This window comes from Lycorma delicatula, chromosome 6 (assembly GCF_047948215.1).
Source record: "Lycorma delicatula isolate Av1 chromosome 6, ASM4794821v1, whole genome shotgun sequence".
In the NCBI taxonomy this organism is placed as follows: Eukaryota; Metazoa; Arthropoda; class Insecta; order Hemiptera; family Fulgoridae; genus Lycorma; species Lycorma delicatula.
In genome coordinates this window covers 149,298,883-149,315,852 of record NC_134460.1, presented here as the reverse complement: position 1 = coordinate 149,315,852, position 16,970 = coordinate 149,298,883, and the positions used below count along the sequence as shown (strand labels likewise).

The 16,970-nt window shown below is 28.8% G+C and overlaps 1 protein-coding gene across 1 annotated transcript; it reads left to right on the top strand.

Moving 5' to 3' along the window:
- Window positions 1-1,187: 1,187 nt before the first annotated feature.
- Window positions 1,188-15,522, top strand: LOC142326368 (MAPK regulated corepressor interacting protein 2). The gene is made up of 5 exons (XM_075368824.1): window positions 1,188-1,336; window positions 6,166-6,269; window positions 7,850-7,891; window positions 11,760-11,807; window positions 14,977-15,522. The coding sequence occupies exons 1-5, from the start codon at window positions 1,311-1,313 to the stop codon at window positions 15,045-15,047; spliced, it is 291 nt and encodes a 96-aa protein (XP_075224939.1). The 5' UTR covers window positions 1,188-1,310; the 3' UTR covers window positions 15,048-15,522.
- The last annotated feature ends 1,448 nt before the right edge of the window (window positions 15,523-16,970 follow it).

The following is a 16,970-nucleotide window of genomic DNA, read 5'->3' as shown; positions in this document are numbered from 1 at the left end:
CTTCTAAAGAGTTCAATAAATCTTGTTGATCTTTTTCAGCATGCCCAGTAGTTTTTTTCAATTTACTCAATTTTCGCTCTAAAATACAAAAATTACATTTAATTATCTCATAAATAACACACAATTCCAGAAGTTTAACAAAAACTCAATTACATTTATCTTTATGTATGAATTTAACATGAATTATTGTAATAACTCATTAACCAAAAAATGTTTTAATTATTAAAATTTGAATGCTATAAATCCATAACATCAGTTTAATAAGAAAAACAAAAGTTACTAAGAATAAAATTTAAATTTTAACAAATGCTTCAAATTAAGATAAAATAATTGTACACACCAGATGAAACATTTACAAATTAGTTAATAAAAGTTTTCATGATCATAGTTATAATTTTATATCATTCTATGTACAATAACAAAATAATTAACTTTTAATAAATACAGCTCTAAGTTTTCATTTAAAATTTATCGTATAACTTTCACATATGATTAGTGTTCAATAAATAGAAATAGCTCTAAGTACTTAAAGCACTACCTGTACAAAAAAAAAACTGAAAAATTCATTTGCAGTAAAGAGTTACAGCAAGAATTGCAGTAAAGTTGCTAAGATAACTGAACATCTGGCGTACATTTGACGTGTAGTTATGTAATACATCTGAAGTGAAAACTATTGCACTACAAATCAAAAAAGGAAATAAACAATTATAGCAACTAACCAAGGGCAGCTAAATATTCCGCAGAATCTGGTAATTTTTGGGAATTATCAACAAAATTATCCTCAAATTCACATTTATGTTGTGTCTTAGTAGGTTCAATTACATTTGATGACCAAGGGTCGTTTTCCTCCATTAATAACCGACAAAAATAGGCGTGTCCAAACGATTACACAATAAATCAGGAGAAACAAAACACGAAAAAGTAAACAATATTAGTATCTAACCGCTCTGTAACAACTGCACAGAAAAACGTGACGCGACTTCAGTGCCTTTGTAACATGTAATCGTTGATGTTAAAAAATCGATATATATCGTAAACTCATTCTCACTTAATTGTAAAAAAAAATTGATAGCTCGTTTATTACTCATTTCTCCCGTTTTTGTACTTAAAAAAGTTATTATTTATGTTCATTTTATTTTATTTCTTTATTAAATTATTCAGAAATATTAGTCTTTTATGTTAGCTATCCTGCTACAAACGTAAACAATATAAAAACAGCTGACAGTTTTGTGAATCATACACATACTTTGTTTATGTGTGTGCTATTTTTCATTGTGTTTGACGAGTGGCACGATAATTAAGTTTTAAGAATGAATAAGGATCAAGGAATAGAAAGGTAAAAATGCGTAAAGTTTCCCTTGATAACAAAACTTACAAATCGCAATTATTTACTTATTTGACCTTATATTTTATACGGTGAGCGCAGTAATCAGGAAGTAGTTCCTTCCGATGATAATTGCTTAAGCATACGTAAATGATTGACTTTTATTGTGAAATGAAACTTCCTTATAAAATTGATAACTTTCTTGGTGATTTATTCTGTAATTGAATTTCCTTAGCCAATTTAAAAATGTCATTAATAGTGTTTATAATTCTACATATACCTTTGCTGATTCCGTCTCGTACATTATTGAATTATTGTAAGGCTTGATTTATCAAGTTTATACATTTCCGTTTTTTGTTAATTATGTTTCCTACAAGAGATCTTTTTTCACTAGGAAGTTTTTTATGTAGTTTTTCGTAATTTGTTTTACACTGAAAGATAATGATTCTTGGATAATTTTGTAGTTTATTTAAAAAAAAATTATACTTAGCTAAAATTGTTTGTGCTTTTTATTTATTATTACTTTCTTTATTAATTTTGTTATTTAATCCTTAATTATTGATGAATTGCTTTGTAAAAATCATAATTTCTTTGTATTAATCAGAATTTTAAATGGAAGTATTACAAGACACTTGCAAACTGTAAACATATTTTAGGGTTACAAAAACCTGTGCCTGAGCTGACTTAGACAACAGGTTTAAGTGTGGTACATCATGACAGTAATTTGAAACTTATTTTTTTTACCGACAGAAAAAGTAGTCAGATTATTTAACTTATTCAGATCTTTAGTCTAAATAATATAAATCATTCCACTGTGTAAATGTTCTTGAAATGTTTTGTCCGTATCTGTATTTTACAGCTCCACTGCTACAAAAAAGGTATATGAAGTAGAGCATGTGGTTAAACAAATCGTAAGTTATCAGATTTTACAATTATGACTATTTTTGATTATTTAAAAAAATTGTTATTTCTGTATGTTAAAATATACATGCTTTATTTTTTTTTTAAATGCAACAATGATTGTTTTAATAAAATAAAAGATAATTAAAATTTTTATATCCATATCCACCTTACCAGGAAAAAAGGTAATATATACTACTTTGTGTAGATAATACTAATGCAATAAATTAATTAAATAATAAATTAATACAATAAACAATATAAAATTTACCAGAAAAACTGAAAAACATGCAATGTAGTTTAAAAATTGAAAAATTTTACAAAAAAATTAACATAAATATATTACTAATATATAATATTATATTATATATATAATATTAGTAGTTAAATATATATATTACTAATGATTATAATAAAACATTACATAATAAAGATTCTAAATTTAATAAACAATGTTTTTTTTTATTTATTTTGTCTTCAGTCATTTGACTGGTTTGATGCAGCTGTACCAAGATTCCCTATGTAGTGTCAGTTGTTTCATTTCAATATACCCCCTACATTCTTCATCCCTAACAATTTGTTTACATATTCCAAACATTGCCTGCCTGCACAATTTTTCCCATCTACTTGTCACTCCAATATTAAAGCGACTATTCCATGATGCCTTAAAGTATGGCCTATAAGTCTGCCTCCTTTTATTTTTATATTATATTTTTCCAAATGCTACTTCATCAATTTGCCACAACACCTCTTTATTTGTCACCTTGCCCACCCATCTGATTTTTAACATTCTATTATAGCATCACATTTCAAAAGCTTCTAATCTTTTCATCTCAGGTACCCCAATCGTGCAAGTTTCACTTCCATATAAAGCTACACTCCAAACATATACTTTCAAAATGTTTTCCTGATGTTTAAATTAATTTTTGATGTAAGTATATTATATTTCTGATTGAAAGCTCGTTTGGCCTGTGCTATTTTTCATTTTATAACCCTCCTGCTTCGTCCATCTTTAGAAATTCTATTTCCCAAATAACAGAATTCTTCTACCTCCGTAATCTTTTCTTCTACTATTTTAATATTCAATGATCCATCTACATTATTCTACTACATTTCATTTCTTTCATTTTGTTGTTTATTTTCATATGGTAGTTCTTGCGTAAGACTTCATCCATGCCATTCATTGTTTCTTCTAAATCTTTTTTACTCTCGGCAAGAATTACTATATCATCAGAAAATCGTAGCATCTTTATCTTTTTACCTTGCACCATTACTTCGGATCTAAATTGTTCTTTAACATCATTAACTGCTAGTTCTATGTAAAGATTAAAAAGTAACGGGAATAAGGAACATCCTTGTCAGACTCCCTTTTTTATTACAGCTTCTTTCTTACGTTCTTTGATTATTACTGTTGCAGTTTGGTTCCTTAAAATGTTAGCAATTGTTCTTCTATTTCTGTACTTCAACCCTAAGTTTGTTCAAATGCTGAACATCTTATTCCAGTCAACATTACCAAATGCCTTTTCTAAGTCTATAAATGGCTAAATATGTTCGTTTGTTTTTCTTTAATCTTCCTTCTACTATTTATCTGAGTGCTAAAATTGCTTCCCTTGTCCCTATACTTTTCCTGACAAATTTGTCTTCTGACACATCTTGAATTCTCCCTCTCAATTTTTCTGTACAGAGTTCTAAGTTAAAATTTTTGATGCACGAGTAGTTAAGCTAATTGTTCTGTATTCTTCACATTTGTCTGCTCCTGCTTTCTTTGATATCATGACAATAACACTCTTTTTGAAATCTGATGGAACTTCCTCTTTTTTGTAAATATTATACACCAGTTTTTATAATCTATCTATCCTATCGCCTCCTCACCTGCACTGCACGGTAATTCTGCAGGTATCCCATCTATGATTTAAGATTTAAATGGCAAAAAGGCTCCTGGGAGCCTTTATAATATTATATCATCTTATATTATATTGTAATATAGTATATCATCTTTGTTTAGCACATTATTAGATTTTAATTTATATACCACAAAATTCTCCTTAACTTTACTGTATGCTCAGTCTGTTTTACCAATGGTCATTTCTCTTTCTACTTATGAACACTTTTCTTTAATCCACTCCTCTTTCACTAATTTGCACTTCCTGTTTGTAGCATTTGTTAATTGTCAATAGTTCAGTATTATAATAAGTATTATATTATAATAGGTCAATAGTTCAATAGGATCATTCTTATACTTTCTACGTTCACCTATCAGCTGTAATATATCCTTTGATATCCAAGGTTTTCTACCAGTTCTCTTTGTCCCATCTAAGTTTGCTTTTTCTGATTTAAGAATGTCCTTTTTAACATTCTACTATTCTTCTATATTTTCTACCTTACCTTTTTTACTCAGACCTCTTGCGATTTCCTGCTCAAAAATCTTCTTTACCTCCTCTTCCTCAAGCTTCTCTAAATTCCACAGAAAGTTTTAGAAATGTTTTTAAATCACAATCTACATTTCATTATCACTAAATTATGGTCGCTATCAATGTTTGTTTCAGGATAAGTTTGCAGTCAACGAATTGATTTCTAAACCTTAGTTTAACCATGATGTAATCTATCTGATACCTTGCAGTATCACCTGGCTTTTTTCATGTGTATATTCTTCTATTATGATTTTTAAATTGGATGTTGGCAATTACTAAATTATATTTTGTGCAAAACTCTAAGTCTGTCCCTGCTTCCATTCCTTTTGCCCAACCTGTATTCACCCACTATATTTCCTTCCTTGTCTTTTCCAATGCTTGCATTCCAATCTCCAACTACAATTAAATTTTCGCCCCCTTTTATGTGTTTAATTGCTTCGTCAATTTCTTCGTATACACACACACTACCTCATCATCATCATCATGGGCACTTGTGGGTATATAAATGTTAACAATTGTTGTCAGCTTAGGTTTTGATTTTTTCCTTATTACAATGATTCTATCGCTATGCATTTTGAAATACTCTACTCTTCCTTAACTTCTTGTTCATATCAAAACCTACTCCTGTCTACCCTCTATTTGAAGCTGAGTTAATTTTTCTAAAATCACGTAACCAAAAGTCGTTCGTTTTCCTCTTCCCATCAAACCTCAGTGTTCTTCAAACCATGTCTGTCCTCAGTGTGGCTGCCAACAGTACACCACATCCTTGTGGACTGTTGTCTGATATGCTGCATTGTGTCTTAAGTTTAAACTAGGGGCAAACATCCAAAATATCTTGCCCAACATATCAATGTTATCGGGATTTTTTAAGGCCATGCATCTGGATGCAAAAAATTTAAATGTTCACATCTATTTAAGTTTATTAATCTTTTTTCATCTATTTATGCTATGTGGCATATGCTAAATGATAATTTTCCTCTTTTAAGTTACATTTTAATATTATATTTCATTGTGGTTTTATTTTGCTTTTTGCGTACATTATAGATGTTCTTCATTCATCCTGTTTTTATATTATTTTTTGATTTTTAGATTTTAAGTTAATTTTTAATATTTCATTGTTAACTATGTAAATTGTGTTGGGGATCTGATGACGACTCTTTGTCGTACACCCAAGAAAAAAGGAACTCTTTCCATATTGACTTCTGAATCTGATCCCATATTGTAGCTCTAATATTGTAAAATCACAGTACAGACTAGTTTTTATTTCTTTGCTTGTTTGTATACTGTAAAAAAAATTACATAGCAGGTTATGAAATTTATGGTATACAGTTTTCCTTGTAGTTTAATTTTACTTTTCAAAAGTTGTTAAAAGACAGTAAAATTTGTTAAATTGTAAAAAATGTTTACTTTGTGCATTAATACTAGAATGAATAATATATATTTGTTGTCAAATTGTTGTTGTCAAATCATACAATAATGGCCTTCCACTTTTTGTTTTTCTTTTTTTTTTTAATGTATCTATTTTTTAAGGACACAATCAATGAATGGAAAAAGAGGCCCACCACCACAAAGAAGAGAACCATTGCCTCCCACAACCTCACAACATGATGATCTTATAAAATATATTTTTGACTGTAAGTGAAGAGTGTATTTTTAGTATTGTTAAATAATTATTTTTGTCAATCTCTTTGTCTGCTAAGACTATACGTTTCTGTTATAGGAATGTGTTAAAATCTTTGAGTAGAAGAAAGTTGCTGTTTGCTGAAAATAAATATGTTAATTCCTTAGTTAGAAATGCCCTCTAGATTTATATCTTATGGAGAGTGAATCTCAGCTAAGTCATTTCATATAGCTTTACACCAAGCCCACAGATTCAGATCCTATTCTGGAAGAAAACTTCAAAAACCAAATTTCTTTTGTATTAAAGACTTACATTAAAAAAAAAATACTACTCTTGGAGTAATTTAGAGACAAGGTATTCTACATAAAAAAAAGGCCTCAAATGACACCTGAACATATCATGTCCAGTTAGGAGTATTGACTGGCTCAGTTAAGTCATTACAAGGTTCTTGTTTGAGAAACCTAGAAAAAATCATTGTTATAGATTGGGTTTCACTTTGTTTCTTTACTGTTTAACAGCTGTTCTGGCCAACGCTGTACTACACCACAAACAGGTTCAGGACTAATAGAAAATTTGCAATTTTTCTAGTGCCAAAACATCTCTCACTTTCTCACAACTCTTGAATGCCTTTCACCCAGCAATTCTTCATTATTAAGGGATGAGAGGATAAATTATTAAATTGAAAATTTTGTTGATTCAAGATCTGATTTTTTTATATTAAAAAGTTTTTTAACTTAGTAATTGTTAGAAATGTTATAGTTGTTGGAGTAGACTAATTAAAAGTGTGAGATATTATTTCTTGTATTTAATAATTTTTTATCTTGAGAAATTATTTGTTTTAGTTACATTAAATTCTGTATTTACAATAGGATGATTTTTTTCAGAATTAAAAGTAATATTATTCCTTTATCTTGTATTAAATTGTATTAAATTAAAATCTTCCATTAATCTTTCAGACTAATGTTGTTGCAGTTTCTTTTGCTTATCTATGGAAATGTTCACTTATTGTTCCTTTTTAAAAATATAATATAGTAATTGAAAACTTAAAATGAATTTTTATTTTAATTCTATTTTCATATGAAATAAAGGATATTTATTTAACAATTATGAAGCTAATATGTTAAAATTTATTGAATTTCTATAAATAGTGTTAGTGGATGTCATCAATTATGACATATTGTTTTTTCACTTCCTGGACTAATGTCACAAAAGGAATTTTTGGACTTCTTCCAAATATCATTAATGAAAAACTTTGTAAAGTTGTTAATTCATTCGTGTTAATTATTAATTCTGTTTAAATTATTAAATTACCTATATCTTTAGAATATAATTTGTTAGGAATGTTTAATTATACAACATGAATAATATTGAATCTTACTTCATGACTATCACTATGTTTTATATGACTTTCTGATTATAAAAAATACAGTTTGTTCTTTTGATGAATGAAAAGAATACACTGAAATACAAAGGAATATCATTAATTTCCTGAAAAAATATTCCTTTGTCTGTTTTATTTATGCAATACTAAATGTTATTTGACTTTTTATTTATTTCAAAAGTTTTATCATTTCTAATTCTTTCTTTTTTCAGCTTGGAATAAGGTATGGAGAGAAATGCAACAGAATTCAAACGGTAATTATTGTTTATTAAGATAAAATTTAAAAAATTTCACTTTAGTTGAAACCTTATCAAGAAAATTAAAACAAAAAGTTGAACACTCCACTTCATTTTTGTACTTGACCAAAATAAAAATACTTTTTCAATAGTCAATCAGCTTATATTTTATGTTAGCCGCTATTTTATTTCTGAATCCCAAACATAAGTTTTCTTAACAGAAAACAGAAATTATAATCTTTTATTAACCAATCTTGCCATTTTTGTTTAAAAAAACTTTTTTCCATTCTTTACCCTGCCTGTTTTTGTAGTAACATATTGCTTAAGTATACACTTGAAATTGCACATTATTTTTTAATCTGACTACATTCTATCTCTTTTTATTTTCTCTTTCTTTAATTTTAATAAACTTCATAACCAAATTATAAGAATAACATATTTGCTCCTGTATCTGGTTTTATAATCTCCATATAAACATTCTGTAGTTTATGTAATATCCCATATTCATTCTTTACCCTTGTGTGTCATTTTATCATGTTTAAAAGAACATTTGATGCAAGTAGTTTATGTTGCATAAGGCATTCTGGAAGCCTACATCTTTTTCAAACTCCCCAACTATTTTTCTTTCTTTTCCTTCTCTTACATTATAATTACCTCTTATAGGATTCCCACAGGCTTTGAAAGTGAGGGAACCTTTCAATTTATTCAGAGAAATCGATTGAAATTTGTAAAATGTCTGGGAAAACTTAAAAAATTTTCAGAAGAAAAATTTCTAAAAGATAATGACTACTTATAGATTTTCCTCACTGAAGAGGCTTCAATGAGTTACATTTCAATCAAGTTTGAAATGTAAAGTCTATATCTGAGATTGAGCTTTGTATTTATTACGTAGCATAGACCATTCAACTAATATATGTAGAAAAAAATTAGCCAGTATATTTTGTGATGTGTTGTTTTTTATTAGATGTTGATAGGCGTTGAAGAAAGTTTATTAAGATGAAACGAATTAATAAATTGAAATTGGTATAGCTATTCGTCTGTATGAGGGTGATTCAAATATTTAATTAAATTTATAAAAAATATTATTAACGCAATTCATACCTTCATAATTTCTCTATGTAGTCTCCTGCACAATCTACACACGTTTGCCAACAATTTGGAAGCTTGAATATTCCTTGTTCACAAAAAATTTGAGAATGAGTCGGCCAATTACGCACAAGCTCCTCGATGTCAACATTGTTTTTTAATCATTCCCCTCTAAGAGCTTCTCTCAAGGGCGCAAACAAAAATTAGTCACGGGGGACAAATCTGGACTGTAGGGAGGGTGATTGAGAGTTTCCCAGTGCATTTTTCCCAGTTTATCCCTTGTCGAAATTGGAGTGTGCAGCCTGGCAGTCATGAGGAAGGATGACATCTCTGATGGGCATACCATCCTGTCTTTTGTTTCGTTAGGTGGCTTAATTGACTGTAGCAGCTGGCAATTGTAAGCCTTGTTCACCATTCATTGATTGTGGAGAAAATCAATGAGTTAAGCTGCCTTCCACTCAAAAAAATCATTGCAAGAACTTTTTCTGCTGACAGATTTTCAGTGGTAATTGATTGAACACTCCCATAGCTGATATTCACTTTTGATGCGATTTCTTCAACAGTGAACTGGCAGTCATCTACGATAAGCTCTTGAACAGCACAGATGTTGTCCACTGTGAGTCTTGTCCATGGGCTCAGTCATGACTTCCGTTTTCTATACTTTCTCACCCACTCTTAAATTCTCTGGCCTACATATACACTCAGTTCTGGGACAGTGTAGCGTCCCCAAACTGTAACTTTAACAAAGTTAAAATTTCTGTGGGTTTAACATCTTCATTAGTTAAAAACTTTATGATTATATGTTGTGCAATAGATGTTGAAACCTCTTGCTCAAACATGGCTGTACTGATGACAGAACAGCTAACCAAACTGATTAACCCTTTCTAACACACCGAATATTAACCCCCACTCCACCATCCAATTCAGAACTTCTTGCTGCATAAAATAGGAAAATTACAGTTTAAATTTGATTCACCCTCATATATAGATATTCCTATTTAAAACTCTTGCCGGGGTTGGCAATAAAATATTTCATGAAGTTTCAATAAATTACATTACATTTTAATATTACAGGGGGAAATATTCTAATTTGAAATAGAAAAGACCACTCATCAATATTTTTAAAAATGTACATTTCGAGAATAGCAATAAAGAATTTTATACATTACGAACATTAATAATATAAATTAGGAGTGTACTCCTGTTTAAGAATAATAGATTCATTTCAATTAAATCTATTGAAATTCATTGAATTGTTCAGTGTTGTTCTAACCAAACCCTAATCAGTGATTTTATTCAATTACATTTGGCTGCAACAGGTTTCTTTAACAGGCAACCAATTAAATCCAACCAAATTTTATTCAAATTAGATAAATGTCTAGTCAGATCCCATTGAAATGAAATCAGTTGGATTCAGTGGATTTTTTAAGCAGGGCTGCAAATTTTAAATATCTAACAACAATTTGCACCATAAGTAAGTAAAAATTCATACTGATAATATATATATGTATATTTTGTTCCTTTTTATATAAATAAAAGGAATTTTTAGAAAAATCAGGGAAAATTACAAAAAATATCAGAGAATTGCATTTTCAGAGGTGACTTTTCCATTAAAAAATCTCTTAAGGAGAATTTGCACAGAGACAATAATTTATCAACGAAAAAGTTTTTATGCCATTGTAGATACTGGGGGTAAGAAGAATGTTTTCATTACCAAAAAAAATGCTCACTGCAGTGAGAAGCTCTAGAAGACTGAAAAATGAAAAAATGTCTTGTAGAAAAAAGAAAAGAATTCTCTCAAGAACAAAATAGTCCTGAAAAAGATCAGGCAGAAATTTAAAAAAAAAATGGAGGAAGTAAAAAGTTGCAAGCTGCAATCTTGGTAGAACAGATAGTCACGAGAATTAAACTTTTAGAAAACAGCAAACCCATTAGGAACCTAAAGATATTGAAGAAAATACATATGCAATGAGATCTCATATTATTTTTTGGTATACGTTATTTTGTCACTGTGTTTTCTTACTTTTAGTCACAGTAATTTTCCTTTATGTTGTGATCAAAAAAATTAATTAAAAAATAAACTTTAAAAAGTGAATGTAATAATAAATAGTAAAAAAATGCATCATTTGGGGAGCTATGGGAATGGTGGAGGCTGCAAAAAAAAAATTATATTTTGCGGAATAAATGGCAGCAGCATAACATTATGAAAATTAAGAAATTTTTACTAAATTGGTCAGGAAAAACAAATCTTAAAATTTGGTGGGAACCCCTGTAAGTAAACATAATGATAAGGATACTGTTTATACTGTTCATATATATTTCTCAAGAAAATTTCACTTTATTTGCATTTAGTTTAATATTATTTATAATGTTGTTATTTATCATCCATTTTAAATATATCACTGTTCAAAATAATGGCTTTCTAATATTGCATTACATAATGTCAAAAGAAGAGCGATACAAATTGAAATGAATGATTTCATATATTAGGTTAATCATTATCAAAATGAAAAAAAGGAATTTTTTACTCCTAACACTTACTAGCTCAGTCGATGTTTTTGATGGTTAAAAGATATATCCAGGTTTAAATTTGCCTTTTTAAGGCGTCTGGTCTATAAAGTAAATGTATAGTCAGCATAAGAATGTATGTAAAACTATAGAAATCATGCTCTAAACCCTTTATAGCTCTGTTTATTTGTTATCGATGAAAGTCTTAAATTTATTGATGAGATTTTTCTGTGTAAATTGATAAATCTCTAATATTTAACCTACTTTTTTTTAATTGTAATTTTCTTCATAGGTGCTCAGCATATTGGATACTATCATGAGCCTCATTCACAACTAAAAGGTAAATTAATGCATTAAATTTAACTATAATCTCTGAACTTAATGTAACTCATTCTTTCTAATCTGAATATTTTAGTTTGATTGTATGAAATTTGAAAACTGTCATACTGCAGGTTAAATATAGTTTTAATGTTATAAAGTTTTTTACTTAAGATAAAATATTGTGGTGTTCTTTTTTTTATAAATGTTTTATTATTATACGCTTAACACTACCACAATGCTTAGCACACCAAACACGTTTTGTCTATTACAGTTTATAATTATATTAAAAGGTTTACTATTCTAACATTATCTGGTAATTTAATGTAAATATTCTATTAAAAGATTTATCAATGATAATGGATAATGAATATTGAATGTAATATGAATGTGTAGTAGGAAAGCATACCTCCAACAAACAAATATAAAATTGTTTATTAATTCTGTTATCAGTTTTTTTACATATGAAAATGTAAAACATTGATCGTCCTATATTAGATGAAGCGCATTACTACTATACTTAACTAAAAAGCAGTATTATTCATTTTACTATTAATTTATTTATTAAAAAAAAATGTACTTTTGTGTTGAGCAAGGTACATTAAATGTTGGGAAATGGGTTAATTTATTTTGTTTACATATTTTGTTCCTAAGATGAATTTTAAGAAAGTATTAATACTGTTTAAAAAGTGTAGAGTAAGCATATTTCAGCATAAAAATTTACAGGAAATAAAATGTTTAATTTGAAAAATATAACATCAATTGTTTTACAGAAACCATCCATCCACAAATTAAAATAAAGAATAGAGCAACCATTATCGTACATAAAGTTAGAAAAAAAAAGATTCACAGATGATGGAGATAAAATTAACAGTTACGAACATATTAATTTACTGCATCATTACGAATCAACTATTTAAAATCTGTTTTAAGTAGATAATTGAGCAGACATTTACATTTAGGTTATGGATTGCGTCTTATAAGTGCATAGTTTGTCTTAACAGTTTAAGGTTGTTGTTGAAAGGGGGGTTCCCTATTTTAAATCCAACTTTGCTCCTCCATTTTGGAATAACTCCATTTAAAGATTTTTTAGTAGTTCAGGTAGGTTATTTGTATATCTACAGTCTAAAATTTGTATATCTACAAGGATACAGTGCGAGCATGAGTACTTCAGTCTCATAATCTTGAAATCTCAAGTTTTTTTTATTTAGAAATAGCCTGCTAGAGACCACACCAGTATTTTTTTTTTGTGCTTTTCTATATTTTCTCAGAGTCCACCCATGTTTCTATTATACTGTCCATTCTATTATACAGTTAAGTAGTTGTTTAGCATTTGTAATAAAATAATATTTTTAAAAAAACTGTAATTAACAAACCTATGTGATTTTTTCTTCAAGTTTTGTAAAATAGCATCCTTCATTTCCTGTGTAACCCCTATTCCCATACGTAAAGAATTTTAGTCTCATTATTGTTATAATCAAATAAAATAAAAATAAATTCATTTAGTTAATGTATATGGAGCAGAGTTAGAAGCTATCATTTTGGATTTGAAATAGGATACCTATTTCCTTCCATCCTGCAAAAGAGCATCAATAAACACAGATGTAAGCAGACTGCCTGCTTTTTGTTAGCACATGAATAGTTTGGTACCAGAAATATAGTTAAAATAACGGGTATCAAATTATTCATTGGAATTGACATTAAAATATTTTAATTCTCTTAGATTAGTTTATTAGCATCTATTTTTCTCCATTTATAAATAGTTTTTCTGCTTATGAATTTTGCACAAATAAAAAATTATATTTTTCTATATGCGATTAAAGTACAACCGACCTCAGTTCATATAAACAAAAACTCATTTGTACTTAACCACACTTACATACAATTCTATTTCCATTGTTAGAAGCATTTTTAGTGATCCATTGTTAGAAGCATTTTTAGTGATATTTTGATCTCTTAACTTTAAGTGGAGTTTTCAGCTTAGGAAAGAGCCAAAAAATTGAAGGGAACCATTTCTGGCAAGTAAGGACTCTGCTGAAGTTGTTTAATGATCCTGCTAATAATGGTATGTTGTCATGATGAATTTTCTAATCACTATTTTCTTAACGCTGTAGTCTCGTAATGATCAGAATCTTTTATCCAATGAAGAACGGTTATGTTCTTCCTCTTCTAACCATCTTTATTTCTTTATTGACAGTTTGTCTTTAAACATATTCAGAATCTCGTAATTTTTTTTCTCTTCATAATCAGGATTACTGTTTGCACAATTCAGCATGTTCTTGTGGAACTCGCAATCTGTTTTCCTTTCACTCAGGAATGAGAAGTTTTGGATTATCATTAATTATCATCTGTCGAAGTCACTCATTTTTTTCAGGATTTTTGCTGATTCATCACTTTCAACAGACATTCAGTAATCTTGGAAATGACAATTCCACTCTTCTAATTTATGTAACACCCATAGCTTGATTGTCAAAAATCGTTTGAAACTTTTTTATCATCTACTTGTCTAAGTTTCTGACAAAATGTAATAGATTGTATACTCAACTGTACAGTTATTTTTGAATGGCAACAATAAGCACTACTTACACATTTTACTTTCACAGCAGCTAAGAGCAACTGGCTGCAACGTTATTAAAACAGTGAATGTGCAGCCAGTACAAGTCATTCCATGATAGACACCCCCTCTCCAACAGTACAACTTAAATCGCAACAAAAATTTTTGGATATTTTTTTATCAGACCCTTTTACATCATTCAAAATAGTAGACATATATCATAAAAACAAATGTGGTATTAAACAAATAGAATAGAATAGGATTAAAAACTTACCGAATCAAAAGAAATATATATATGAATGTGAATGAATAAACAGTTTTAAAGTTCGGTTGATTCACAGACATGAGCGTTTGATGTGATCCAGAGCTTTAACGATTATTATACATGCTGTCATAAATATATATTTTTATCTTTGTAATAATAGTAATGGTGGTAGTTGCAACTTCACTGCTATTGTTGCCTGAAGAAAACGGTAAATGTGAATGAATGAAAAAAAATTTTCATGATAATTAAACTCTACTTACACACCCAATCTTTTTTAATCCAATCCCTTAAATGAGATTTAATTTATATTCCAAGATTAAGCATCAATCTGCCCATTTCTTTATGTTATTTATTTTAATTTTTCTTTTTCAGATTTTGAACCATTTGATTTGGAAGCTTGGTGGGGACGAAGGGTAGTAGAAAATTTCACTCAGCAGTCGTAGTGGAGAGATTGTCTTATGACAAACCATCAATAATTCTGTTATGAACTGATTTCATAATGGTTCCTTTTTATTTTGTACTTGTTTTATATTTCTTTACAGTCTTGTATGGTACAGTAGTTTGGATTTTTCTTTAAATCTGTAAACATGAATAATAGTATTGTTTGTTTTACTAAATTGTTTTTATGATAAGTATTCCTTTTTTTATCAGTGTGTACTATTCTTGAAATCTTATTTCTCTTCTTTTTTTCTACATTCCACTTTTCCTTTAAATTATTAGATTTACTATGTGAAATTAAAATATTATACATACTCCACTGATGTGCCACAGATTATATATATGATATATATGTTCACAAGTTTGTATTGTTAATAACTTTTAACTACATTAACTTTTCATATTCATTTTTGTATTATATGTTTCCATTTATATTTGTGTGTAAATTTCTAAGTTAATAAACTTATATTAATTTATTTACTTTTTTTGTAATTATTTGTTTGTTATATAATAATGGTGAGGGAAGCGTTTCAGTTTACACTTAAGGTTGCATAATTTGTTTTACACAGTTTATAAAAGTAAAGTAACTTTACTATGACTTTTTGGATTTGTTGAGCTCAGTTTGCTTAACTTCATTCAGTTATGAAGGTATTCCTGAATGATGCTGTTTCACTGATTAATTACTTTCAGTAATTTTCTGGCTTACCCATGTTTCACCTGTAATTATATGATTATCAAATCAAGTAAGTACTTTTTTCTTTTAAAGAAGCCCTAGTAAATGAAATTAGTAGACAGGCTTCTTAAAAAAAAAAAAAAAAACAATAGAAAGTTCTTTCATTAGTAATTCACACAAAAGAGGTCTTGAAATTTGAAATGACCCGCTATCTTTAAGAATTTCATTGTCAGTTTTTTTGTTAGACTGAAGGAGACTTTCGATCTTAAACTTCAATAATCTTCTTTATAAACTTCCTTCAAGGAACATGATACACTATCTTTTCTTACTCGATTTGTTCAAACTCATCATAACCTTACCTTAACTGCAGTTAGTTCCGAGATGAAATTTTCTTGAATTAAAAAACTAGATCAAGGTCATATTTGAAATTTTGTGCTTGGCAGGATTTTGTAATTTAAAATGTAAGGAAAACAGTAATAACTTTACAACGATGAAACTTGATTAATTGTCACGGTTTTATACTTGTCAAGCAGTCACTATTTTTAAACTTAGCTGTGCATCTACTGTCTAGTTGACTGCTAATTAAATGCCACAAAGTTGAACACTATGTTCCCAACATACACTAATGGCTACTTGTTATTACAAATAGTGCCAGTAATGTAATTTACATAGTCTTAATTTTCAAATAAAGAGATAGTCAAGTGAAACAAGCATGACATAACTTTTTTTATATTTCATTAATGAAAAAAAAATGCTGGTGTCTTTCCTTAATCAACGACAACACCCTGAACTCCAGTTCATCATTCATCATCTGTGGTGAAATGAATGCTTTAATTTCAATACTAATTGAAAAAAAAAGAAAATTTAAGGGCGCAAAATCTGGTGAGTATGAAGGGTATGCAAAGGTTGAAAGTCTAACTACACAAGAACTTTGGTTGGCAGTTGCATGTTGTGTCTAGCCAAGCATTATAATGTTGCAAAATTATTAGTTCTGAAGATTGTTGAACACAATACACATTCTCCTAAGATGTTTTTGAATCGCACAGTATTTAAGTTGACCTGACTTCCAAGTAGTCTGTAACATTTACACATCGGGAATCCCAAAATACTGTCAAGAGAATTTTCTCATGCAATAGTTGTTTTAAAAAAATGTTACTGCGGTGAAATACAGTGCCAGTATTCCAACCTCTGCTGTGGTTCTTCTAAGTCATAATAATGCACTTGAGTTTCATCTTCTGACGCAATATTGAAAAGA